Source organism: Anas acuta, chromosome 20, assembly GCF_963932015.1.
Source record: "Anas acuta chromosome 20, bAnaAcu1.1, whole genome shotgun sequence".
Classification (NCBI taxonomy): Eukaryota; Metazoa; Chordata; class Aves; order Anseriformes; family Anatidae; genus Anas; species Anas acuta.
The window spans coordinates 7,749,418-7,776,624 of record NC_088998.1 but is presented as its reverse complement, the minus strand read 5'-3'; the positions used below and the strand labels follow the sequence as shown (position 1 = coordinate 7,776,624).

Genomic DNA, 27,207 nt, shown 5'->3' with positions numbered 1-27,207 from the left:
CATCAGGTATCTTGTGTGAGGAGAGTTTTCATTAGTTATCCAGTGGCAAACTACCAGAGCTAATTTCCCAATGACCCCTTCTCATCTGATACACGTGCTGTATTGAATGTTGCAGTCTCTATTGTCATAACTTTATGCAAAATGTGGAGGTAGATTAAATAAGACCTCTTCAGACTCTTTCCGAATATTTGAAGTGGGCTTCCACAAATTCCATCTTTTGCCTTGTTTTGTGAGCAGGTTGAGAGAGGGCAGTGCTCTGATCTTTGTGCAGCCTCAGATCACCACCCCTTGAGCTGATTCAGGTGAACGTCTGCTTGCGAGGGATGATTTTGTGCTGTTTCTTCAAGTTCCCAGGTAGAAGACAGTCCTCGTAGGGTGCCTGATATGAAGTGGAGAGAGGGGAGATGTTGCTTTAGACTGAGTAGGGAACTGGAGACTTCCTGCTACCTATTTGAGAAGCGCTGTAGGAAAAGTGCAGAAAAGGGACGTGTTGATAATAGTCCTCGAGATGAAGGGAAGGACCTGCAAGCTACTTCTGACGTGCTAAAGATTTTTAGAGGAGGTATCTTTAACCTCCAAAATGCTTCTTTGTGTCTGTCTCTTCTCACCAGGAGTAGAAGAACCCAGTCTCTTTCACTGGTGGCTGCTGCAGTATCCTTGCCTTGCTTCCTGGTGTAGCTTCAGCACCTGCAGTTTGGGGCAGAGGCTGTGTTAGAACAGTGTGCGTGGTGCTGCTGGTAAGAGCAGGCAGAGAAGGGCAGGGCAGTTACCTGTGATCAGAGAGAGGTTAACCAACGTGCTGCGGTACTATTGGAGCAGTGTCTGTTTTGGCTTGACCAAGGAGAACAGAGATTGAGTTTTATTAAATATTATATATAATTTATAGAATGTGTATAATAAAGCTTTAAAGAGTTCAGGACGTAGAGCATCTTCACTCAAAATGTGCACCCCAAATGTAATAGCTGAGCTATTATCCTTAACTTCCAACAGTGTCAGAGCATGCTGCTGCTCTTCCTTCTCTCTTCCCCTTTCAAAAAATCAAACTGCTTATAAGTAATCACGATAGGGGAAGTTGTACGTCCAAGGGATTAAAAAAAAAACAAAGTGCTAACTGTGGTTTCCTTCATCTTTTCACTTCTTCTCCTCTCCCCGATCACTTCACGTTCCAATGGTTCCTAGTCCCTTGCTGACGTGGAACAATGTTGTCTAATGGTTGTTTCCCTCGATTCTTTTCCAAGACAAGCAAAACGGCTACTGGGGCAGATTGTAGATCGCTGTCGGAACGGACCTGGTTTTCACAACGATGTTGATGGCAACAGTACGATTCAGGAGATTTTGATCCCGGCATCCAAAGTGGGTCTAGTCATCGGCAAAGGAGGTGAAACAATAAAACAGTTGCAGGTGCGCAAGATGCATTTACTTTAGGGCTCTCTTCCCTACTGCAGCTTCTCTAGATCAACAAGAGCGTGCTGAAACGGAGAGCCTTAAATGCTCTAACCTTCTACAGCAGGGACTACTCTTCTGCCTCCGGAAAGCTGGACTCCAATCTTGTGTTACAAACGAAATCGGTTTGGCCCCAGCTACGCATGTAGTGGAGTTTTGCCAGAACTGTGAAAGAAACTCGTGTGCTTTAGATAACATTTGGTGTGCGCTGGTCAGGAGGGGATCCCTGTAGCTAAGAAAAAGCTGTCTCTAGTCTGCTGCTGCAATAGTTTTTAATGCCAGCCATGCTGTTGTAGAGTGCTGTGCTTCTCTTTTGTTGTTGATCTGTGATGAAGCTGGCGTTTGTCGTCTTTTTTTTCCTCATCCTACCCCTTTCTAATTCAATGTTTTGTTATGTATAAATCAATGTTCCTAGATATTCTAGCATCCTGCACAAGAAAAGCACCTAGGTCAAAAATGCAGGTTTGTTGGATGCCCTGGTTAGGCCTCTGTCATCCAGTAGTTTTAAGGCTGATCACATAATAACTTATGTGCAGACAGCTGCAGATTTTGGAAATGGCTAAAAAAAAATAAATCAGGTGAAATAGAGGGGTTTTGCTTTTACGAGAGATTCAGGTATTTGAGATCTTCAGGAGTAGCACACTTTCTGGCAATCTTTTACACTCCAGGACTATTACTGATTTTATGCTATAAATACATACGAAGAGCTAAGGTAGTGTTCTGCAAAGCTGCTAACGTGACCTACGTAACGTTTAGTAACCAAAATATAGTCCCTAGTTTTAGGGACTCTGCTTAGCAAAGTGCTCTGTGCTTTTTCTTCAGGAGCGAACAGGTGTGAAAATGATTATGATCCAAGATGGTCCGTTGCCTACTGGAGCAGATAAACCTCTCCGTATTACTGGAGATGCATTTAAAGTACAGGTACGTAATGTAAGTAAGCAGTTGTCCCAGAGTACTGATGAGAAGCTTAAACATAGTGTATTTGTGAACGTCTAACAGTTAAATCAAATTGTAAATAATATCATCCTTGCTTGTTTTGTTTCTTCTGTAAGGTTAAAGTATGAGTAGAATCAGTTAAAACTGGACTATCAGTTAAAAAAGGACTATCAAGTGTTGGCTTGTTTACTGTATAACCTAGGAGCTCTTATTCCATGTAGATGGTAGACGTGGGTAGGAGAAGAGTTGAGGAGGATGGTTTGGAGAAAGCTTGTGAAAAGGTTTCCAGTCTGAAGCAGAAGTCGTAGATACATGGTACTTAAGCAAATGGGTTCGTAGTGACTAACCTACACAGACATTTGACAAAGTGAACCTTCCACAGAAGTATTTCAGACAGCCAATTGACACAGGTAATTAAAAGTAGAGAAAAAAAAAAAAAAAAGGAAAATAACCACAACTCCTGAAACCAAGGGGTTTGCTTAATATTGGTACTTCGGTCTCCTTGTGTCAGGGTTCTACCTGTGATCAGCCAGAGGCTGGAAGATTGCAGCATGATGGGAGTTCTGGAATTAAAGTTGAGCTGTGGCATGTTCCACTTCTCAGCAAGTGCCTTTCATACCTTGCTAAGTACTTAAATCTAGCTTAGCATTCCTGTCTCCAATAAAAATAGCTTTGTTTCGTAGGCTCTCCCTAAGCATAAACTGCTGTAACAGTTGATGCTGCTCAGGTATGTTTGGGTGGTGTTTTTCAAGCCACTTAATGTAACTGGACTTTTAGATTTAAATGATAATTTTCAAAATTCTTATGCTTATTACAAAGGTATAGATATGCAACAACATGAATGGGAGTCTTGCTACTTTTAACCAAATCATACTGTTAGTGCTGATGCTTTCCAGATGGTTTCTTCTACCTTGCAAGATTTGCTGTTGTCACATCTTCCATGCCATAAGTTATGGCAAGCAATCATGGAGACTTCATAGGCTGGAAGATCTTGGAGGCACTTAAAGTACAGCATGCTTAGAAAGCACTTAAGAAGCTCGATGAGCCTTGGGTTTTGGGGGACTCTTTGTGCATCAATGTACAAAGTTCTTAACCATCTCAAATCACTAGCAAATATCTCGGATGCCTTATTTCTATCTTGACGTCTCTGAAATGTCTTGAGTTTTCCCCTTATGTAATAATTAGGAAGGGGACATGGAAAATTTTAAAAAAATATATGTGAAAGGAGTTGGATTTGCCAGTGTCCCTCAAACTTGCAAATAGAAGCAAAACATCAAAAGATTGACAGTTAATATATTGAGACAAAGGCTCAAAGGTTTTCACATGTGGGCTTTTTTTTTTTTTTTTTAATGGTGGCACTGCTCGCTTATTTCTAAGGCATGTTTTAACTAGCTGGGCTTATATGCAAGTCTCTGAAAGGCCTGGAGAGCTGCAAGTAGGTAGGAAGAATATCCGTTTGTCTCAGAAAATGCCTTGCTGCAGACTTGTGCACAACTTCTCTGAGTGCCAGTAAGCTCAGTACTGGCCCACCTGCCTTCTTGGTACATGTTCTCTACCTCTTAGTGGATGTGCTGTGTTGCCACAGCTTGTACCATACTGTTATTTCAGCCCTATCCAGTAGAAAAGGGCCTTCCCTTCATTTAATTTTAAAAAATTGGGGGGAACAATCAGTGATTATATTTTAAAAGCTAAAGCTCCTCCCTTTGGAAGTAAGCAATTGCACGCAAGGAACTGCAGCCTTGCACACCTGGCACACTTTGACATCTTCCACGTCTGACCAAAACAGATCTTCCCCGACTGGTAAATTAGCCCCTGTTGAGGCCCCAATGCTGAGATGGCAAGCAGAGTAAATTTAAGCTAACTGTAACTTCTTTCCCCATGTAGCAAGCGAGGGAAATGGTACTGGAGATCATCCGAGAGAAAGATCAGGCAGACTTCCGAGGCGTACGCAATGATTTCAGTTCTAGAATGGGAGGAGGCAGCATAGAGGTATGTTTTCTTCATGCTAACCTCCCTGTGGGATGGGCAGTGGGTGGAAGTCCTCGAATTTTGCATGTAACTTGTAAGCTGCTTTTGAAAAGCAATGTGCTCTGTTGCCAGAAGAGTGAGTCTGGCTGCAAAGGGGAGTTCTCATGGACTCCCAGATGGTGCTTCTCTAATTATCTTTTGAAGCCACATTCTTGCAGTGCAGAGTTCATTTAGCGGGGAAGGAATTTGCGGCCACGTGTTTGTTTTTCTTAAGGGATATGGTTGTGTAGCCTGGAGCAGCTTAATGTGGCCCATCCTCGTAGTTAAGTGCATCTCCTTGTAAAATCAGAGTCACTCGGTCTAGTTCTGAGCTTTCATACTGCTTTGCCTTTCCCATCAGGTCTCTGTGCCCAGGTTTGCTGTTGGAATTGTGATAGGAAGAAATGGAGAAATGATCAAAAAGATTCAGAATGATGCTGGAGTTAGGATTCAATTTAAACCAGGTTTGTGTGAGGATGGAGAGCTGTTATTTCCTTACCAGTGTTCCACTCTGGGATCGCTACGGTGATTCTGCTCTGAGGTTCCAGCAGCTAGGCTTTCCTCCTTTAAAGGTGCATTGTCTCTTTCTGAAACCTGTTTGAATGACTCTCTGCTTTCTCGTGCACTTTGTTTTTCAGAGAGTAAGATTTTATACATCTTACTTGCAAACATTAGATGTCACAACAGTAATGTCTTGACTGGTAATTGTATGGGAAAACAAAATACCAGTAACCAAACCCACTTTTATTTCCTATTAAAGAATTCTCCTTCAGGACATTAAAGCCTTTGGGGATCAGGAGTTGATTAATTCTAAGTAACTTTCTCTGGGTCCTTGGCTGTCTGATCACCTATCAAAGCTGCCTTTGTCCTCTTAAAATTATATCAACCTCTCTCATGGCTTTTTGACATTGAAAGTGTTGCCTTTTAAACGCTGTCCCCTCTGCAGTGGGGTTTGGGTTTTGTCTCCTTTCAGTACCTGGAAGAGTGGCTGAAGGTGGAGGGAAGGGAGAGCTCTTGGGCTAGACGTGTTTTGTGAACGTGCTGCTAGCAGTGGTGGTGCTGGAAGGAAGCCTTTGTTGGTGGGTGGATGTTTTCTCCTTTTAATTTAGTCTTTGTCACTTCTCTTCACAGATGATGGGATTAGTCCTGAAAGAGTCGCACAGGTCATGGGGCTTCCCGATAGGTGTCAACATGCAGCACACATCATCAATGAGCTTATTCTCACAGCACAGGTGGGTTCTGGAGGCTCTTGGGTGGAAAGAGCTTATATGAGAATGTAGTATTTGTGCATGCAGCTGTGTGGATGGACCCTGCTGTCTGAAGAATAGCAGTGTTGCATTTTTTTTCTGGTAGACCACACATGCTGCTGCCCAGGAGAGAGCTGCCAGCTTTGGTTTGGTTTGGTTTTTAAATTGGATCTGGGCTCATTGAGCTATAGGAAGGTTCCCTTTTTTTTCAGGCAGCATCATGAGGCTTCATTGTAGTTCCATTTTTACCCTCATGATGAGTTGTTTTCAAGTTATTTGAAAATGATGACCCCATGGAATGGAGCCCAGCGTTAGCACGAGGCAGAGGCTGGAGGCTCTGCTCAGAAGGGCTGAGGAACGCTTGGGGTAGCACAGTATTAACAGTGCTCAGACAGTGCCTCCTCTGCTGCCTCTTCAGACTCCAGTCCTCAGGTCTGGTGGCTGCGGGAGGCAGGAGGAGGCAACAAATGTTGGTGTACGCAGTTACTGTGCTCGAAGAACTCTGGTAATTGTCCACTTACGTTTTGAGGCCTGCTGTGGTAGCCTCTGAGGGCTCACAGCCTTTGCTTTTGGAGAAATCAGTTATCCAAAATAGCTATGTCCTTTAAATGTCTTTGAACTTTAAAGCTGCCTTTGGAAGTTCTGGAAAATGTGCATTTCAGCTGAGTAATTCCAGCAGTTCTTTGAAGAATGACACTTGAAAGGGTTTCGAAGGTAACTTCTGCGTGAGTCAGTGCCAAGTTCTATTCGTTGTTATGATGAAAGCCCCCACCACAACCTAAAAGTCCCTTAGTAGCTGATGCACGTTTAAAGGTTTATTTCAGCAGATACATAGGAATGCATTTAAAAAATATTTTTATCTTCCTGAGTCAGGAAGGCAGCTGCAAACCTACATCACTGGCATTTCTTTAAATTACTTCAAAATCTGGAATGTGGAACTGAAGTCCAAGAATATCTTAGTTCAGAGCCATTGATTATAATGCTATTTAACTTACCTTGCTTTATTTTGTTTTTAATGTGCATTGGGGCCAGCAAAAAAAAACAAAACACTAATACCAATTTTTTGCCTTCCAAGGAACGAGATGGCTTTGGAAGTTTGGCTGTCGCCCGAGGAAGAGGTCGTGGCCGTGGAGACTGGAGCGTTGGAACACCTGGGGGCATGCAAGAAATAACCTACACGGTGCCAGCTGATAAGTGTGGTCTTGTTATAGGCAAAGGTAGGTCTGCAAACGTAAATATTAGAGCTTGCAGTCTTTCTGTCTCTGGATGGTCACCTTCTTGCTGCCTGACAGTGGGGTTTGGGAGTTTTTTGTAATTGCAGGTATTTAGTGGCCTGTGAATGCAGCGCAGGAATAAGCGAGAAGCACTTGTGGTTGTTTACTTTGTGGTGTTCTCGCTCATAATTGTACTCTCCAGGCCCTTGTTCACAATATGTAAGAGGAGCTCTTCATGCAGAGCTGTCAAGTAAGCCTGTTATAACAAGCAGCTGGCTGAGAAAAAGGCAGTTTCGTTTGTGGATCCTTTTTAGAGAGAACTCATTTAAAGGACAGTTTATCAGGGACGAGCAGAACAGTCATTTTGTCGTGATGAATTTCTGTGAGTGCCGTGTGATAAAATGGCAGGGCTCTGAATGTGGCAGTAACTGTAGCTGCTTCCAGCCACAGACCTGAAGCATCTGATGAACAAAGTGAAGCAGTGGGACTTGTCTGTGTCACAGCTCACGCCTGAGCCTGTCACAGAACAGGCTGGTGCCCCACGTGCACCTCATCTTGCTCAGGCGAGCACATTTGCTGCCACAGAGGCCCCTTTGTTGCCTAAACCGTTGAATCTCTCCATGCTAAGGACATGGACAAGGCTCCTGGTTTTCTCTCAAGAAGCAGCCCACCTTCAAGACACTAATAAAAACAGAGCAGCAGCAGCAGTCTCAAATTGTTGTAGAGCACCAGGTAACGGCAGTGCTTGAATTAGAACCAGGAATAGCCCTGTGGCTTTTAATTGTTGCGATGCTTCGGAGTTAATCCACTGATATATCAAAGGGGCTGTATTTAAGTTTTCCATCTGCTTATTTTAGAAAGAATGGCATATGCCTAAAGTAGCATTTAAGTAATCACAGTTGGCTTTTAGTGTCAGCAGAGGTGAGGTGAGTAGAATAGGAACAGATTAGCCGTGACGGTAAAGGAGGCAGAGACGGGAGGACATTGTGCCACGTTCCAGTGGCATTTAGCTTCCTGCTGTCCTGTTGGGCAGGGCTGAGCTCGTGTTGTGCCCTTGTTCCACGGCCGTGCAACCCTGCTTGATCCCTTTCACATGTCTGGGCCCTGTGGTACCCTGAACTGGATGACAAGGGACACAGGTTATGGGACACGGGCGTGCGAGGAGTGCATCTGCAGTTGGTTTCAGATGTTCTTTGCTGTAAACCTGTTCACAAACCTGGGAACTTTCTCAGTATGGCAAAACACCTGCGCTCCCCATTATGCTGCAGAGCGATTGCTCCTGAGCTCAGCGAACAGTTCGGTTGGGCACAGATCGAGCAAAGCAAATTTTAAGCCCACAAGTGAGAGCTGTGTGTATGGAAAAATCAAATTATAATGAAACTTTATTGCCGGATCCATTAGTCATCCTTAATAAAGGATCAGAAAAGGTCACTTGTTGTTCAGCAGTGCACTGAAGTGGAGCATTTGTGACTACAGAGAGCACTGTGCTGAAAAGATAAATGCAGGTAGTGGAGTTAGATGTCCTAGCAGTCAAGTGCGAGGCCTGGCACAGGCTCGCTGTGGGGGTGAAGGGTAGCTTTTTACCTTTGTTTCCACAACAACAAAACAGGGATTCTTACCCAGCCAGATCAGAAGCTTTCTGGAGTGACTAATTACTAGTTGTATGGTGATTTGAATGCTCGTAGCTTTGTAATACCACCTTGCAATCGGTGCTCTTACAGTGCCGGTGCTCTTAGACTGTTGCAGCATTCATTTTTTTGTCAAGTGAGTGATGGCTGCAGCATTACCTTCTGGGGTCTGGACGGGGTGGATGTACCACACTCTCCATCTTTTGATGCAAGACACCCTTGTCTGCTGCTTCTTGTTTCCTCTCCCACTGCCTGTGGGGCATTACAGGGGAGAGGGGATATTAATTTGGGGGTTAATGTTTTTAACCAGTCACCAATTTCAAAGCCTTTGCTCACGCCCCAGCTTCCCCTTTAGTTTCTGAGCAGTTTCTAGCTGTTAATGTTTGGTGTGTGTTTTTTTGTTTGGTTTGTTTGTTTTTTTCTTTTTGCCCCTGTGATACAGAGCTTGGCTGCTAGCCCTCCGTGTGAAATCTGGCCAAGCCCTCCGGGCACGTGTGGCTTGGTATCCAAGGCTCACACCTGAGCAGTGCATTTCTTGGGCCCCTGGGGATAGGGTATCAGGTGTGGCCAGGTAACTGCTTTTGTACTTCCAGCTCCGTGTCCTCGCTCCAGAAGCAGGGAGGAGAGGGAGACGAGGAAGTTGGCCTCAGCTCAGTCTCTGCAGCACGTACAACAGAAGATCCAGGGCCCTCTTCTTACGAGTACTCAGAGTTGGAGCCCTTTTGAGCTGAAACCAAGTTCTCGGCTCCCTGGAAATCCTGTGTGTAGCTTTTTCCTCTAGAGGGTGGGTAGGTGCAGCTTTTCTTCTCTGAAAGACTCGAGGAAGGGTGGAGACGAGCACCATACACATGTCAAGAGCTTTCTCTGTTTGGTGGTGCTTGGAAACAAACCGCAGCCTCTCTGGGCCCCCGCTGGATTTCCATGATAAATACAGCAATATTGACAGATAACGTGGCTGGCCTGGCTCTTGTCAGCTCTGCCTTTTAGCAGGTTTGATTAATTGCTTTACGATTTCACGTCCAGCTGGGGGGCCACTCTCGGATCGCTTCTGCCCCCCATCAGGTAGAAGAATGGAGAGGGCTGCTGAATGCAGCTATAGACAGCCACCATGTGCCCAGCGGGTCACCCCGTCAAGAGGGAAGGTGAACTCCTTCGGGCACCACACGGCATCCTCTTGGCCGTGTCACTTCATCTGCATGCTCAAGGCCGAGTTAGGAAAGCTCGGATGGGAGGGGGGCGCTTTGGCATGCGGCAGGCTCCAAAGGGCGAGGAGGAAAAGGAGACCGAGTCCTGGTGCTGCAGGTAGGAGCTTGGGGCCTCTCAGCAAACCCCAAAAATAAAGGGACGTGATCCTTCAGCGCTGCCCTGGAGGGAGCTGATGTGGAAACAGCCCCAACAACTCCCAGCTTGGTGCTGAATGCTAAGTGGAGAAATGAAATCTATATTCTCGCTTCCAGTCTGGTGAGAATGCTTCAAATTTGTCTGCTTTTGGAAGGAGCAGGGTAGTCAGCTGTGCACGCAGCAGCCTGTGTTTATGCTTCTGTCCCCACAAAAAGTTCTCCCTCTCCTTCATGATCCATAGCGTGTTGGCTCCTGTGCTTTCATTAAGCACGGGAAGTGGCTGTTGACTCAGATCTCACCTTAATATGTAAAAACAAGGACTTGATACAAATCTGCATCAGATAAAAACATTGAATAAAAAAAAACTTCTTGGACTGTCAGCTCCATCTTACGGCTTTCCCTTGTGTGGCTGAAAATGAGTGGCTTCGATTTCGGCTATGCAGTACAATCCCTGTTGTCTGCCCAGGGGTGTGACACGACTATCTTTTGTTAAATGCATCTTCTAAAATTCATTTGGAAAGAGTTAATTGCCCTTTGGCAAGCTTTCCTCCTCCCTTCCCCAGAAAGGCTTTAAAATGTTAAAAAGGTCACGAGTCCATTACAATGAACCGAACAAGTGTCTGCGACATCCACAGTTTGTTTTGAAGTTGTGCTGGATGTATAGAGATGGAAATGCGAGCAAAATTGAGGAGGGTTTTGGAGGCTTTTTAATTAAAAGTGAACAAAAATCTCTGGTTGCTTTACTGTGCTTGCTGCGTGTCCTTTTAGCTGCTGATTTTGGTTTGTGATTTAGGATTTGTAAACTCCCTTCCTTCCCCGTACCCTTTAATTTCTCCAGTCGAGTGGAGCTGGTCTGTAAGTTGTGTGAGCTTCCAAAAGAAGAATTGAACCATTGTAATGTTGGCTGAAGCTTTTGTTAAGCAAATTTCATTAAGAGACTGGGACCTAGCAGGTCTTCAGGAAATCAGATCTCTTTGGCTGGCCCCAGAGCATCCTGCTCGAAGCACTCGGGTGCTCTGGTGTATCCAGATGGCAAAATAGCCAGACGTGGTCACTGCATGCACAACTGCCTCTGAGATCATGGAAGACAGCTTGGAGTCCTGCTCCGTGGAGGGCTGTGTGTGCTGTGTTGTGCCTAGGAAGCACGCTGAGCAGAGGTTTCTCAGGGAATAAGCTATTGAACAGCACACTGAGATAGCTTTTCTTTGGTTTTAAGCTACAAGGTGTGTGGCTGGTTGCTTTTTGTCTTGCTGGGAGCCTTGCAGTGTGCATGCAGGAAGATGGTGTGTTCTTAAAACAGCACCATCAGTGCCCTAGAAGGCATTTCAATAGCTCATGGTTTTGGGTCATGCTTACGAGGTAGCAGGAAGAAGCGACATGAGCTCAGGTGATGTGGCTGCTTACACTGCTGCCACCCCCAGCCCGCCTTGCTGGAGGCACACAGAAGGTAGCTGAAACCATATCCTCTTTCCCAGAGTCTCGTTTTCTGCTTTTATGGAAGGACTTGCTGAAACCCTTTGTCTTGATTTCCTTTTCTTCAGGTGGCGAGAACATCAAGAGCATAAATCAACAGTCGGGGGCCCACGTGGAGCTCCAGAGAAACCCACCTCCCAACACAGACCCCGGTGTACGAATATTCACAATCAGAGGAGTTCCCCAGCAAATTGAACTCGCTAGACATCTCATAGACGAGAAAGTTGGTGTAAGTTGCATCTCTCATCTTGGTCTGTCTCTTTCAGAAGTGGTTTCTTCACTGTTAGGTACATGTAGGCCTGGACTTGCAGGATGGCACAGAATGCACACGCTTACATTATTTAGCTTCAGAACCATTTGCTCATTAACAGCTATGTTGAACTTTGGTCCTCAAGCATCCATTGGACTAATTTTTTGCTGTGGTCCCAGAGGAGGATCGAACTGTTTGCTGACACTGAGTATAGTGGGCAGCTGTATGAGAGGGAAAATCAACTGTAATAAGGGATAAGAAGGCTGGCAAATGGGATTTTGAAGGGAAGACAATAGTGTTACTGTGTGAAAATGGCACAGTCCTGGCATCACCACCCTGAAAGTAACACTGAACCCCTTGCTCCAGTAAATCCAGGATGACTTTTATTGTCCACTTAACACAGCACTGTGGTATTGAAGCTTAATAATGTTAGGCTGGAGTACTGCTGGAGGGGGAGACTTGTTAAAAGAAAGTAAGGAGAATACTGAAGTGGGGAACAGAACTGAAAAACAACCTCTGTGCTGAATTACTTGAGGCAGCTTGATACCAACCTCAGGATCCAAGCTATTCAGAGGAAAACTTCTATCTGTTCCATAGTCCTGTTAGCCCCTTTGTGGCTGGCCAGAGCTGCTTTTGAAGCTGAGCTCCTGGAGTGTGCTGACAGTCCTGAGAACTGCGTCCTTGGAGGATCAGTCACTTCTTTCAGGTGCTTGGGTTTAATGGAACATGTTCCAGGCTGTTTTCTCCCCTTTCTTACTGCTCATACTAGTTACCTTCACCCTCTGCTTAGAGCTGGCATTAAGTATTTGTGGATTCCATGACAGGGTACCAGCATGGGTGGACCTGGAGGATTTGGTCAAAGCCCGTTCAGCCAAGCACCCGCTACACCTCATCAAAAGTAAGCTTCTCCATCTCGTCACGGGTGGGTTGTGGGGAATGGCTGGGAGCTGTAAAAGCAAGTGTCCTCACCTTGGCTTCACGAACAGACCAACACCCACACAGTTAGCTGTTAACATCTACACGTTTCCTTTTGTTCCCTTGTTCGCCTGTTCGTTCAGCAGTTGCTGACTACAAATAATTTTGTTTCTCCAGCCAGTTTCATGCATATGACCTGTGAAGTGTGTTACTGTCTACTTCAGCATGCCTTTTTGTCCTCTGCAGTGGTCCTCAGGCGTTTATGACACAGGGTTGGGGCAGTACCTACCAGACGTGGCAGCAGCCTGGACAGCAAGTCCCAAGTAAGTGTTTAGGACCTGGGTTTGAGAAGGGTTGATGCCCATTTGCAATTGCCACTTCACGCCCACTAAATGTAGGTTCATCCGTAAGACCACTTCTGTGATAACAGCAAAATGAATTCCTGAGTGAAGGAGGTATGTGGAGGTGTGCTGTGGTGTTAGAGCTCAGAATAAGCCAAAGTCCATCAAAAACAGTAATGTTTTTTGTGCGCTTAACTGCTTATTGCTGCTCTTTTTGTGTAGAAACTTAGTCCTTGCTGTTTGTTCCTCTCTAGCAAAAAATAAAATCTCTTTTAGGTTTTCTCCTGCCAGGATTCTCTGAGCAAGCACTTGCCAGCAGGCACACCACATATGATGGTGAGCCCTCCCATCTCTGTGCTCTTGACCGTATGGATTCTTGATTATTTTTTTGAATGTGCTCCTTATGAACTCTTCTCCAGCTCCCAGTCTGATGGAAAGACTGGGAAGTAGGTGCAGAAAATGGAGAAGAGGTTAAGTGTGGCTGTTGCCCTGCTTTATCCACACTGACTGTATCAGTGTCCTCTCTATCTCCTTTTGGGAGCTGATGGGAACTGCTCAGCCTCCACAGTGCTGAATCCCCAGAACATAACCAGCTTTCAAACGAAAATAACGGTGCAGAAATGTTGGTTGGTAGTCGTGAGTTCAGGAACTGAGTCCAGATCATCTCTGCCGTTGGGCTTTCTGTTCCTGGCTGGCAGGAGCAAAGTGTCTTCAGGGTTCAAGGTATCCGTTTTTTCCCCAAACCGTTCAGTCAAAATTCAGCAGGTTGGAATGGAAGTTCCCCATTTCAGAATAACTGAAGTAACGCTGGTAGTGGTGTTGGTAACTGCATCGTCCTGTCTTCAACTACCACAGCAATGGTTTGTCCTAAGCAGAGCAGGTTTGTAGTCTGTTTGTTAATCTCAAAGGTCGTGTGATGGGCAGTAATGCCCAACAGAGTGGTTTTTTTAATCACAGTTTTTCAGGAAATAAGAATCTTTCCTGTGAAAACAAAAGCTAGCACCAAAAAAGCTGGGGATAAGGGTTGGGTGGTAAGCTTAATTGTAAAGGGTTTTAAAGACAGGTGCTGTGGCTGGTTTAGCATTGGAGTAGATTATTATCTTCAGTCTGAATTCCCCCTGTTTGAGGTACCTGGGATGGAGGAAGTGTTGGGGGAATGCCACCAGCGATTGCCTTTGTGATTCCCTATGGCATTGATCACATTTATTGTTGATGAAATTGTGCATATCTGAAATCTGGAAATCCTCAATGGTGCATTCTTCATGTTGGTGCATTCTTCATGTTGGTGCATTTCTAGTGTGCTACAGCTGGACACAGAAACCCTGCATGGGACCAGGGACTTGGCATTAAGCTCTGAAAAATGCTTTGGGAGAGGGCTTCGGCTCCTCAGAAATCCTAGTCTAAAAAAATCATAATTTTTCCGTAGAGCTCTAGGGATATGTAAAAAGTCAGTAGCTTGGTTTTGAGACAGCAAAATGCAGTGGCAGGCTTGAAAGGATTTTTTTTTTGTACAGGAGTGGAATAGTACAGTACTAAAGAGCAGAATTTTCCCAGTAGCTTGTTTTACAGGAAGAAATGTTTTTTTTAAATCCATTCCTGTGCAATCCCCAGAGCGCTGGGCTTTCCTGAGCTCGAGGAATCAGCCTGCTCCTGCACCAGCAGAGCAGTCAGTAGGACAGGGAAAGCCCTACAAAAAGATGTAGTTTTTGTCTTTACTTAAACCTTTGAATAAATGCCTATGAAACGTGCTTTGCTAACTGCTTTGAGAGGTGTCTAGAAACTCACCTGAGTAACTTCCCCTCTTCCTTGTCTCCCCCAGACGTTCTCTTACCCTGCCCACCTGCCACTGGGAGAAAAATCTCCCCTTCTCTAACACAGCCTTGTCCTCATGCTCACATCCTCTGGCTTTAGAGTTTGGTAATTAATCGAAGAAGCCCAGACCTTTGATTTTCCCCCCAATAGTGCAGCTTGCATCCCGACAGCAAGCACTTTGCAGGGAGTTTGTCGGGTCCCTGTGGTTCCCAAGGGTCTGCCTTCAGTGATCCTGCCCCTGTGCTGGGTTTCGCATCATGAGGATGTGATTTGGGGACAGATGTCTTATTTCTGCTGTTGAACCTGATGAAAGAAGATCAGTTCTCTAGTTCTATGTCCATTAGGATCCTCCACGCTCCTGTTTGTAGCCAGGCAGTCCCGGTAAGGAGAGGACAGACGGGGTAAGGCAGTGCCCCATGCAAACCTCACCGCTCGCTCCTGCTGCAGCTCCCAGCGCGACCAGGTGGAGCCCACAACAGCACAGGAGTATTATTATCAGAAACTGGGTGAATTCCTGGTTTTACCCTTTAAGTTTTAATTCAAAAACAGCCTCAGGAAGGGTTCCCCTCCCTGCCTGTAGGAAACCAAGCGCTGCAGCCCGTGTTCGTGGCTCCTCCAGCCCATCAAAGCGCGGGCTGAGCCGTCCCCGGCTCCGAGGGCCAGATCCGAGAGTGCCCTCCTTGTGGGAGGAGGGGCAGGCCCCCACCCCCTACACATGTATTTAGATTTTAATTACTTCCCCCATCTTAAATAAATTAACTGGCCGGGGAAACGCTTGGCCGTGAAGCGCATTTAGCTGCGTGTCCTTTCAGCCTGCTGCGGACTGTAATTCTCCCAGAAGAAAAGGCATTGAAGGAGGCCCTTTGTCGGCATTAGCAGGTGGACAGTTGAGGCAGCCTTGACCTCTGCCAGCAAAGGTCCTGACTTGTAGCGTTGGTCAAGTCTTTTAACCCGCTTTTATGCCCCCGGACAGGACACTGCTGCCCTGTTCCCTCCACCCACCACGCTCGCAGTGTTGTGTTCCCCCCTGCCCCCCACTTCAAAGCCCTCCTTCGGCCGCGCTGGGGATGCAGCAGGGGCGCTCAGCCGGGCTGGAAGAGCTCCCTCCACCTCTCTCCCCTTCCTTGCTGCCATCCCTGCGCCTAGTGGCTTGCACTTGCCTTTCTTTGCAGTTTTTTAACCGCCGTGTTTTCCGTTCAGGTTTATTTGGGCTTGCTGGGGGCCCTTTGCTCTAAGGGAGCACAAGCTCCCTGCCCCTGCAGCCAGCAGGTTGGATGCTCCCCTTCGACACCGGGACGTGCTGGATTGAAGGCGTCTTGGTGTGGGAAAGAGGGGACCCTTCCCCCCTTTCTCTGAGGTTTTGGGGTCTGCGTGGTCTGCCCGTGCAGGTCTCAGCTCAGTGCCCCAGCCCGTGCTGGGTTTCACGGCTGCTGGTGTGTTTGTGGCAGCTCCCCCCAGCCCTCGGCACTGCCGGGGCTTTGTGCAGAGTTCGTGGCCCCTCTGCTCCTGCAGGACTAAGCCAGGAGCCGTGTGGCTACCGCAGAGATCTGCACTGGGGCAGGCAGCGAGCTGCAGGCTCACACAGCCTTGTGGTGCAGATGGGCACTGCCCACCTGGGCTCCTTGGACATGCTCCACCTTCAGGAGCACAGGGGAAGGATGCAGACCCCAAAAAAAACAAGAGATGGCTCAAAATGCAGCCGTTTCCTCAGTGGCTGGAGGCTGAGGGGCCAGGATCTCAGGGGTTTGAGCTGTGCTGTCCTTGTGCTAGATGGGAGTGGGCTTAGAGCCTCGGGTGGTCCACGTGCAAACCCAGCAGCTCCCAGTCGGTGTGTTATGGCTTGAGTGAGTCCCAGCGGGGCAGAGGAGAGGGGTGGAATTAGGCTTAAGGCACTTCAGTGACGCACAGGTGAGACGAAATCAGGAGCTGGAGTTTTTCTTTGGCTTTCCCTGAACTGAGGGCGCCCAACACTGCGGAAATGTGGAAGCTGAAGCGTGGAGTCTGGGCAATTCAGGTAGAGCCAGGGCCTGTCTAGTGGAGAAGCAGATGTCACTGGCTGGAAACTGTCACCTGTTCCATATTGACGTGCCCCTTGTTGTCATCTTTGCACAGGCCAACAGAGCCAGCAGCAGAACAGCCATCCCGATTACAGCAAAGCATGGGAGGAGTATTACAAAAAACAGAGTGAGTGAAACAGGGTTCCTGGAGATGAGCGAAACAGATTTAACTAATTCAACGACTTGCATCTCCGTCCCCTGGCGTTACCAGCTTCCAGTCCCCTGCAAACCCCCTCTGGTCCCTCCTGCTGGTGATGGTGCATGTAGTTCTTTGGCTGGAAGCTCTCTGTCGTGTTGCCTGCTGCTGGGTGCTCCCGCTGAGCTGCGGCCCTCAGGAGCCCCCATGTCCACGCTGGCACTTGGCTTGTCTCGGGGATTTAGCATACGCTGAGCACTGATGCTCACAAACCCCAGAAAGGTGAAGGTGGCTTGTCAGGAGGCAGGAAAACTCCACGCAGAGGTGTGGGGGAAAACCCTGAGCCTGCCTTTCTCTGCTCCGTTACGAGGCGCGTGGCTCCGGCTTCTGGATCTGCATTTGCCACCTTGCTGCTGGAGCCTCCGGGCCATGGATGAGCGGTGCAGGCCGTCAGACTGTCCCGGCAGCCGTGGGAAGGGTTTTTTAACGCTTTCTGCCTGCTCTTGGCTTGTCACTCGCCAGCCAGCGTAAAGCCTGTCCTGTCGCATCCAAACAGCAGCTCCCGGCGTCGCTCTTTCAGGGCTCTGCAGCTGTCGGAAGGGGGCTGGCTGTTCTTTGAGCTTTGCAGGAGGAGACCCTAACCCTGAGCTTGCCGAATTGCTCATCTCTCCCTTTTTTTCCCCCTTTTTTTTTTTCCCCTCCAGGTCATGCTGCCAGCGCTGCTTCTCAGGCAAGTTCCCAGCCGGACTACACGATGGCTTGGGCAGAGTATTACAGACAGCAGGCTGCCTACTACGGGCAGACACTAGGGCAGGCTCAGGCCCACAGCCAGGTCTGTATTCGTGTTCCCCGAACCCCGCTGCTGCTCCCCTTGGGGAATTGGGGGGGTGTTGGGTTCCTGTGGCAAAGCAAGGAGGTATTTTGTGGCCGAGGAACTGAAAAATTGCTCGTTGCTATTGATTGCTACCGTCCTGTTACCTCAACACCAGAGTCTAATCTGCCTGGACAGGGTGTTTTTTTGGGGGGATAACCAAGGGGTTGCTTGTTTGTTTTCCTGGGGACTTTCCTCATAATCCCCAAGCTGTTTTGTGGCTTTAGGGAATTTAGGTAAAGTGAATGATGGATCCAGGCAGTGTGACACTGCTCCATCCTGCCGACTTCGCCGTTTCTCTTGCAAGCTTTGTGCTAGGGTAGGAGCAGCGTGCTTGCCTGGGGAGTACCTGCCCTGAAAAGGAGGGGAAAACTATTGGGGAAAAACAATTTGGATTAACCAGCTGCCAAGAAAAACGTTGCCTCACCTGTCCTTCAGAGCACTGGAGAGTTTTTTTGTGGGATTTATCCTGATGAATTCAGGGCTTTCCTGCGTGCCCGGGTTTGCAGAGTGAGCATCTAAGCGTTTGGCAAAAAGCACGAGCAAACCACAGGCACCTTAGCGGGGTCAGACGCTTCTCCCCACTGAGTCGTGCCTTCCCTCTGGCTCCTCAGAGCCAGCAGCTCTGGGTACGGGAGGCACGGGGGAGCCTTCCCCGCTGTCATCCCCAGCCCCGCGCCGCCGGGGTCGAGCAGCGCAAGACGGGTGCGGCATCGGCGCTTGCCGCGGGCGCCGGTGAAGTGTGACCCAGAAGTGGTGATAAAAGGGGAGTTCTCTTCATCGCTCTCGCAAAGACCGAGCCTCTAGAGAAGGGAGATGTTGTTCAATAAAAGGCACGAGCTCCTGGAAGGAGAGCTCAGGGAAGGCAGGCGGTAGGGCAGAGAGCTCCGCGATAGCGGTTTCGGAGCATGGGTTGAGGTTATAGCCTGCCCTGCTGCAACGGGGACGGAGAGACCTGTGTGCGTGTCGGGGGAGGAGGGTTAGGCAGCTGTAAGAATTTGCCGCCGCCGAGTAACTTTTCCTTTATTTCCCCCCTCTCTCTCTCTAGGAGCAGTAGAACAAGGTCCTCGTGGCAATTTTTTTTTCTTGGAATCATTGTGGAAGAAAACCTTTTTGTAACAGAGGTTTCTAGATTTGCAACATTTTGATGAAGACTTTTCTGTTTGTTTGTGAAACACTAGCTGTAGGATAATCTATACTGAACTTTTCTAAGAATCAGGAACAATTAGTAATGTACTAAACTTATGGACATGCTGGTAATTCTGTTTCTAAATTTGTAAAAAAGAAAACAGCAAAAAAAAAAAAAAAAAACAAACAACCTCCGGGATTCTTTTTGGAGAGAAGCCAGAGAATTTGCAGGCACCAAAACGCACCCCAGAGCTGTGACATTTCAACATGTGTTTTTTTGTGTGTTTTTTTTTTTTCCTTTTAATTTTCGATCTTTTCTGTTGCAACAGAAAGAGTGGCTTGGAAGTCTTAGGTGGTATGTAACAAATCCTAAAAAAGAAAAAAAATTTTAAACAGTATTTAAATATTCTTAAATATGTAAATTCATTAAATGTTTTACTTCTAATTTCTTGTATCTTGGCTGTCTTTGATTTTATTGCATTTTTTAAAAAAACTGAACTATGATATGTATTGTAATTAATTATGTGAATTCTGTATTGAGACAGTTACTGTTTTACTGTCAGACAAGTTATGGGCGGGGGGGCATTTTGTAGGGTTTGTATAATTTCTAGAGTCTAAAGGGGTAATATAAAAACGTGTTAATTTTTTAGCAATACATTTTTTCATGTCTCCATTGCTAGTTGCATTTATGTATCTAAGACCTCCAAGCTTGTTTAAAAAAAAAAAGAAAAAAAAAAAAGAAAAAGACCTTCCTCTATGCTCTCAGAAATATAAATACTGTTATTTTTAATATTAAAATGAACCTGCTATTAGTACCTTTTAACAAACACTGTGGAACATAAAACCATATAAAAGGTAGTAACTATTTTTTAATTCCAAGGTGTTTTTTGCTTTTTCATTTCTTTTAAATATTTTCTTATCTAATATTTGTCAAATTACCTAGAGAAATAAATGAATCTAGTATTAACCACAGTATGCGCTAAATAATTTTGATTTAATAAAAGGGATAATATGATTTCCAATGTTTACTGTAGTGTTTCTTGTACAGATAACAGTGTATTTTTAAAGGAAAAAACGGAATTGAAGCTATTTTTTCTTGCCTTTTTAATTGCCCTGCGGGACATTCCGTTTTGAAATGTACTGAAGTTACTGTTCTTGGGTTCTTTCCTTATTTTTCCTTATGCTTGAAATGTCTAACTATAAAGAAAACGCAATTGGATAATGTTGAGCATGGTGTTTAAAAAGAAAAAGAAGTGTTCTTTTTATTTGACTGACAGTTGCATTTTACACTCTATATAATAAAATTCCCACAAGGTGTCTTGTGGGTGAAGTATCTCCCGTCTCTTTCTCTCCGTTCGCTCCCTCTCTGCGCACCGAGCTCCCCGCTGCCGCCCGGGGCTCGCGTGAGGACTTGGGGATGACTCCGTTACCTCAACCGCGAGCCTTAATTCCCGTGCGACCCCATTCCTGTCACATCAAAGTGCCTTTTGGCACCACCACATTCAGCGTTTCCCCAGTCAGGTGCTGGAACTGGAGCCGTCCGGGCCCAAAAGATCAATTTTAATAAAGGGAAGTTTTCTATAAGCGGGCACGGAGACTCAATCTGCGGCTGCAGAAGTGTTTTATCACTTGTCAAGGAGGCTCAGCCCCTGGTTTCAACACCCTGAACTTGTTGCTCTTCCACAGCTTTGGTTCCTTGTGCCTGGGGCTCGCCGGGCACCCTTTGGATGGGATCAGCAGAGCAGCGCGGGGCCGATGGGGAGAGGCAGAGAGCGCGGTGACTTCGGGCTGTAACCAGGCCAAAGCTGCTGGCGGCTCTGCCCTGCCTTGTAAAACGCGAGGTTTGTGCTCCACCACCCAAAAGAGCTCTGCCGCTGTTACCCAGACAGCTGTAGCGGAGAGTTTACAGCCGGGGGAAGGGAGGGAGGAAAGAAGATCCCATCTGCAAAGCAGGGAGTGGGAGGCATGTTGAGAGCCGGAAGAAAAGGAGATGTAGCATCTCTAAATATACCTCCAGAGAATCAAAGAGAGACAGTGAAAGATGGGATAGTAAAAGCCACTTGGAAAGAGGGGAGAGGGGGGAAAAAATGGCTAGAGGAGGGCATAAAGGCTGCTGATGGGAATTGGGAGCGGGCATTACCGAGAAGACTTCCTTCTAATTCATCTTCCAAGCTCTGTGCCAAAACAGCATTTGGCATGGTTCACAGGGAGCAATTGTGTGATAATGAACCCTAAGGTGTCCCTTAATTGAAGACTGAGTATTACAGATTGTGCCAATAGTCGTAAATGGCACAGGATTGTGGGAGGATGCATTTTCTTAAATGTATCTGTAAGTACAGATTAGTGAGTCTCCCCAGTGAAATACCCATACTATAAATTATGGAAATATCTCTTTCTGATGCAACCTTTTATTGAGGGGGTGGGGCAGCAAAAGAAAATAGTTTGCAAGCCTTTGAAATTTGGCCTGTCATTAAGATGGTGCCTGCAAAGCTGGGTTTTCATCAGCAGTCTGGTGTCCTGGCAGGCTAAAGTGCTTGAAATGTTCCCAAGTTCAGCAATTTGTTTTCCATTATTGCTGCCCGCTCGGGGCAGAGGGGCCGCAGCCATTGAACTGCCCCGCTGCTACCAACACGGCTCCTGCTTGTAGGGCAGGGGCTGGCGGCTGCCCTGGCACCTCCCGCAGAGCCAGGGGCCCTGTGCTGGGTTCCTCCAGCCCTGTGGGGTGTCCTGGGGGCCGGGGTTGTGGTAAATCCCCCCCTGGTGCTGCTCTGGGGGCTGTAGGTACCTGCTCAGGTCCTGTGGTTCAGGTGTGGTTTGCTGCCCAGAAGCTGCTGCGGTGCCTCCAGGAGAGGAACCGAGTCTCTGCTCAGCTTTGGGCAGGTTGAAACCTCAAAATAAAGCGGGTTTAAGCACAGATTGACTTAATTCTTCTTTTTTTTTTTTTGGGGTGGGAATCAGCGTGGGGTTGCCTCCTGGTGGAGGTCAGGCCTGGGGCTGAGGAGGCTGCGGCGAGGAGGCCCAGGGAGCGCCCTGCACCCCGCTGTGGGATTTGGGGCCAGGAGCCAGAGCTGGAGGAGACCCCAGGTGAGTGCCCAGCAGCGGTCCCCAGCCCCATCCGAACCCACCCTGGCTCACTGGCTCCCAATTTTCCCTGTCGTTTACGGGCAGCCCCCCTTCCCTCACCGCACACCCTCTCCGAGGCTTCAGCCCCTCCGGGAGCCGCGCTCGGGGCCTTGTTTCTCTCGGTGCGTCCCCTGCCGTGCTCACCAGCTCCTTCCACACGGACATTTATTGCAATCCTGCAACGCATCTCCGAGCAGCAGCCCGAAAAAGCACAGCACGTAGCATCTCATCAGGTTAACGATCACCCCGCCGCCCTCCCGGGCTCTATATTCGGTGCCTGAACGGGCACGGGCTATTTCGGGAGCAGAGGGGAGGCTTCAAGGCAGCCTAAAATACTTTCTTTAATTTTGCATGATTTCAGAACAAACTGCATTATGGCCGTTGCAAGTTAAACCCGAGTGATCATTGAAAAGAGACGAGCGGGCACGGGGACTTTATTTTTTTATTTTTTTTTCCTGGCTACTAAATATTTCATGGCGTGTTTTTGAGTACCGCTGTATTTACAGTAAGGTGGGTGGGGAGAGCTCGTGGCTTTTTGGCACGACGTGGATGTTCACAGCCTCACCTGCCCTGCGAGAACACGGGGTTCCTGAATCCGGGGTCGTTTTCCAGGGGATTTTTGGGGCTGCGGCACATGCGGGGGGCTCAGAACTGATGGAGTCCTCGTGCCGAAATGGTGTTGGTGCATCCCATGGAGCACCGCATGGGTTTTATTTACTGTAATGAGCTCTTCGGCCTTGCCACCGTGGCTGCCGTGGATATTTTTTGCCCAGACGTGGCAGAGGCCGCTCGGCTCAGTGGGGGTGAGCAGCCCCCTGTGCTCCCCCTGTCACATATGGGGCATTTCTCTGCTCTGCCAGGGCTGGAAAATAAAAAAAGGGACCACAGGCAGCGAGTGGGGCAGGGGCCGAGCCCCCATCCCATCCCACAGCACCTCGGTGGGGTCTGGGGATGGGGCAGGCAGCCAGGGAGCAATAATTCACCCCCAGGGCATCGGGGACGGGTGCCCCCAAATCCCTCCAGGCCTGGGGCATGGGGCTTGAGGGAGGCAACCCCAAAAGAGCATCACGGGGCGGAGGGGGGCAGGTACCGGCAGCCCCAGCTCATCTTCCCACCCTTCCCCTTATCACTTGAGGAAATCCTATTTCAAGGCCGCTCTAAAGGAGCCTCTGATCTCTGCAGAGGCCGGCTCGCTGCCCTCTAATCCCGGCCGGGCCGGGGTGCAGGTGCCGCGGGCCCGGGGGGATTAGACGGTGCCTTCCCTTTGTGCGGGCCGTCACTCAGCCACGGCCGTGCCCACCGAGCGGCGGGGCTCCTTGTCGGGGCCATCGGCAGGGGAATATTAAACTTGGCCGCCCCCGAGCAGGCCGGGGCCGGGGTTTTGGTGCTGTTTGTGCTGTGGAGAAGCGGGGCTGGCAAAGGCCGGGAGCCATGGGAGGCCTTGAGGCCTGCGATGGCGCCTGCTGCAGGCCTTGTGCTGGGCACCCACACACGGCTCCTGCCCCTCCTGTCCCCTGCTCACTGCTCCTGAATCCCATTTGGGACCGGCCAGTATGGGTACAGCAGGCCTGGAGCTTCATGGCCGGCCTGGTTCCTCCTGGCGGAGGGGCAGGAGGGAGCCGTGGGGTCCCCAAATTCGTGCCCACTCCCCTGGGGCTGCTCGCCCTGCCCTGCCCGAGCCGGGCCGGTGTGGTGGTGTGGGGGCCAGCGGGGGTCTTTGGTGCCGGAGCTGCTGCTGAGGGAGATGCGGGTGGTGGTGGTGGGAGATAGGAGAGGTGCTGGGATGTGGGAGAGGTGATTGTGGGGTTTGGGAGAGGTGGTGGTGGGACGCAGGACACCCAGCAGTGGGGTGTGAACGCCCTGTCACGGGGGCCAATTTTCCTGCTTCTCCACACCAAATCCCCTTCTCTCCCTCCTGCACCATTCCATCCAACCTCTATCCACGGGGAGCCCCTTCAGCATCCACCCCCGGTGCAGAGACCACAAGGATGAGGACGAGCGAGTAGGGTCTGTGCCCAGCCCCACAGCCTTGCTGGAAACCCTGGGGAGCACCCAGGGGGGACCCCCCTGTGCCTGCCTCACCCCAACACATTCGGCGAGGGGCAGCCCTGGCTCAGAGCTGCTTTATGGGGCTGTTTTCACTGTTCGCGTGCCGGGGTTGCTTTGGGGGGGCCGGCAGGCGTCCGCCCACGCCGGCGGTCCCGCTGGCCGTGCCGCAGCACCGCGGGGCTGCGAGGAGTTACCGCCGCAATTTGCCACAATCATGTTTCATTTGCAGGCCGCCTGAGCCGCGCGAAGCTGTCAGATGCAGCCGGGAAGGCGAGGATGTTTGTTGGTTTGTTTTTTTTTTTTTTTCTTCCTTTCCCTGTTTGCTTTTGTGTGCCGTGACCCCCTCGCCAAAATAATCTTGGAAATACTACTCAAAAAAAAAAAAAAAAATTCAAAAGGGAAAAAAAAAAAAAAGACAAGAAAGAAAGTGAGAGCGGAGGGGAGAGCACTCAGCATCCCTTCTCGGCTCCGCGGCCTCCCGCAGAGTGAAATGGAGGCAAATAATGCCCTAAAGCTCCTTTTTCGAGCAGCGCAATCAGCCCGCCTGGCTCGGAGGGGCGGCAGCGCTGTGTGCTGGAGAGCTCGCTCGGGGGGCCACAGCTTCACCGTACCGAACCCACCATGCCCGGACCCTCCGAGGGGCTGGCTCTGCTCGGGGACCCCCCAACCCCTTCCTTGCTCATGCTCTCCAGGAGGAGAAAGGGAACCAAAGTCAGAGCACGGCTCAAAGGGGGCACAGGGGTCCTATCGGCTCCATTCCATGGATGTTCCCCCACCCCAGGGATGGCCACTCTCCTGTTTCCCCCTGGGGAGGTGGCGGTGCCTCCTCCGTGCCACCCACCTGCATGTGCCCCGTGCCACCGTGTCCCAGCAGGAGAGGCCAGGGGACACAAGGAGCTGCCCGGAGCGAGGGGCGCACCCTGGGGAGACCCCCTGGGTCCCCCACTGCCCACCGTGCTCCCCTCATTGCCACCCAGCTCTGCGGGGACGGCTCCGGGGGCTGTGGCTCCCCAGCCCTCGCCTGTCCCCATCGTGTCCCCCCCCCCGGGAGCCGTGCCGGGCGCAGGTAACATTTGGGCACATTCCCATAACCGAGTGCTGCCAACTGCTGCCGCGGCAGGGCCGGAGCCGCCTCTCCAGCGCTGCTGTTTGCTTTGCAGCCTCCTTAGCCCCTATTGAGGCTTTTCAGCTCCAGCCCCTTCAGGGGGTTTAAGTAGGTAAAACCTGAGGAAGAGGCTATTTTCCTCCCTCCCTTTTGAGCCCTGCCTTGTGCCCAAAAGGCCCCCTTGTTTCACGCGTGCCAGTCACCTGGCTGGGCCCCCAGCCCCTTTCTCTCCCAGCCTCCCCTTTCTTTCTCCTTTCTCTCTTTTGACTTTTCCAGGAGCCCTCGCTCTCCAAACGAGCTTCAGATTGGATCCAGATTGAGGTCCCTTTGTCTTTCAAGGGTTGTACTAAGCTAATTAAATGTGATCCCAACAAATAAACGCAGATCTCCCCATTACATTCAGGCCTGCCTTTCAGGCAGCACCGGGCGGCCCCTCGCCCCCGCCCGCTGCGCACAGGGTCCCCCTCATTGAGTCCCGGCCATTGAAAGCACTGCCAGGATTTCTTTTGTGCCGGGGGTCTCCGAGCCCTTTTTCCATCAGAAAAGACCCCCAAACAGCAGCTCGGCCTTTGTGAGTTTGCAAGCAAACGCCAAAGAAAAGCCCCCTGAATGCTTTAATAAATGACACATTTAGCAACTTCGGAGGCGCCTGGCTCCTGCGGCAGCCGCAGGGGTGCAATGATCCCTCCTGCCCCGGCTCCCCCCGGCACCCGCAGGGGTGCAATGATCCCCCCCCCCCTGCCCCCCTTCCCTCCGGCTACCGGGGCATTTTGCAGCCGGTGGAGGTGCAGGGGATGCGGCCGGAGCACCTGAGCCTCCTGGGCTCCCAGCCCAGCTCTCGCTGCCTCCAGCCGCCCCCTCTTTTTGCCCCCTCGGAGGGGCGCACGGAGCGGGCGATGGGTACCGGGACCCCGGGCAGCGGGAGGGGCACGGCGGGGCTGCTGCTCGGGGGGGGGCTTTTCTACCCGGCCCCCCCTCAGTGTCCCCTCGGCTGGTATTAGCGCTGGCAAATCCCAAATCGTCTTTAATGATTCTCACCCCCCCTGCTCCGGATCGGGGGCTGCGCTGGACTTTTCTCAGCTCAACTAATATCTTTTTAATGACTTTGGGAGGGGGCAGAGCCCGGCTCTGCCCTAGAGCCTGGATTGCTCCAAACAGATGTTGGGGCAGAGGGAGGGGGATGCTCTTCCCTGCCAGGGACTTTCTTCTAGAGTTCAAACGAGAGGGGAGCTTTCAATCACGGCTAAAAATGTATTTCTCCCTTCTGAACAATGGGCTCCTTTCTGCGCCCGGGGGGACTCGGCTGCGATCGCGTTTCTGGTGCCGGAGAGGAGAAACCTCCGGCTTCAGGGCAGGAAAAGAGCTCCGCAAAGGGCTCTTCCCCGCGCCGGTTATCTCGGAGCTCTACATCCCTTCTCCCTTTACCCTCCTTGCGGAAAAAAAAAATAATAATAAAATAAAATAGATATATTTATATACACACACACGTATCTGTTATTATCACTAAGAAATAAAAACAACTCCGCCGCTGCTGCCGTCCCCGAGCCGTGCGCGGAGCCGCCCGGAGATTTTTGCGATGAAGCCGGGCACTCGGCAGCGCTGGGCAAACGAAAGGGGGCTCCCCCCGGGCCGGGACCTGTCCCCCCCCCAGGGCCGGGACCTGTCCCCCCCCCCCGGGCTCCGGGCCCCGGCAGCGCCGGCCCCGCGCTCCCTGCGCGCCCGCGGAGCCCGGAGCCTTCCCCAGCGCGGCCGTCAGCTGCGGCCCCACAAGAGTTAAATTTTAAAGCAAATCAAATTCCCATTGGCCACTGTATATTATCTCAGCAGTCTTCATTTGATACCTCTTTAATACAGAAAGGAGCTTTTCAAACCCCTTTTCTCTCTTTTCTCCCCGCCACTCTTTAAGAGCAATAAATGTTCAACTGCAATAACTATAAATCAATCTCAGCTCTGTTCAAATCCTATTCATGCGGAGGGCTGGAAGAGGGGAGAGAGCTCCCCCCTCCCCCCCACCCCCCAAAAAGCAGCTGCTGGGCTCTAATCTCCTTTCTTGCACTGTCATTCACCCTCATTTTTCCTCCATCACCCCATCCCTGCAATCTTTTCTTGTTTTGCTTTTCTTTTCTCTCTT

The 27,207-nt window shown here is 49.6% G+C and overlaps 1 protein-coding gene across 5 annotated transcripts in view; it reads left to right on the top strand.

Moving 5' to 3' along the window:
* FUBP3 (far upstream element binding protein 3) overlaps positions 1 to 20,134 on the top strand; it is a 39,287-nt gene extending 19,153 nt beyond the window's left edge. For 4 of the 5 annotated variants that reach the window (XM_068656949.1, XM_068656948.1, XM_068656947.1 and 1 more), the window contains 12 exons: positions 1,239 to 1,401; positions 2,266 to 2,364; positions 4,264 to 4,368; positions 4,748 to 4,850; positions 5,518 to 5,618; positions 6,709 to 6,850; positions 11,358 to 11,518; positions 12,364 to 12,437; positions 12,701 to 12,777; positions 16,720 to 16,791; positions 17,505 to 17,632; positions 18,720 to 20,134. In XM_068656949.1, coding sequence (XP_068513050.1) covers positions 1,239 to 1,401; positions 2,266 to 2,364; positions 4,264 to 4,368; positions 4,748 to 4,850; positions 5,518 to 5,618; positions 6,709 to 6,850; positions 11,358 to 11,518; positions 12,364 to 12,437; positions 12,701 to 12,777; positions 16,720 to 16,791; positions 17,505 to 17,632; positions 18,720 to 18,728 — 1,234 coding nt within the window. In that variant the 3' untranslated portion in view covers positions 18,729 to 20,134. The remainder of the gene's footprint in view (positions 1 to 1,238; positions 1,402 to 2,265; positions 2,365 to 4,263; positions 4,369 to 4,747; positions 4,851 to 5,517; positions 5,619 to 6,708; positions 6,851 to 11,357; positions 11,519 to 12,363; positions 12,438 to 12,700; positions 12,778 to 16,719; positions 16,792 to 17,504; positions 17,633 to 18,719) is intronic. The other variant, XM_068656950.1, reaches the window with a different exon arrangement.
* Positions 20,135 to 27,207: the final 7,073 nt, after the last annotated feature.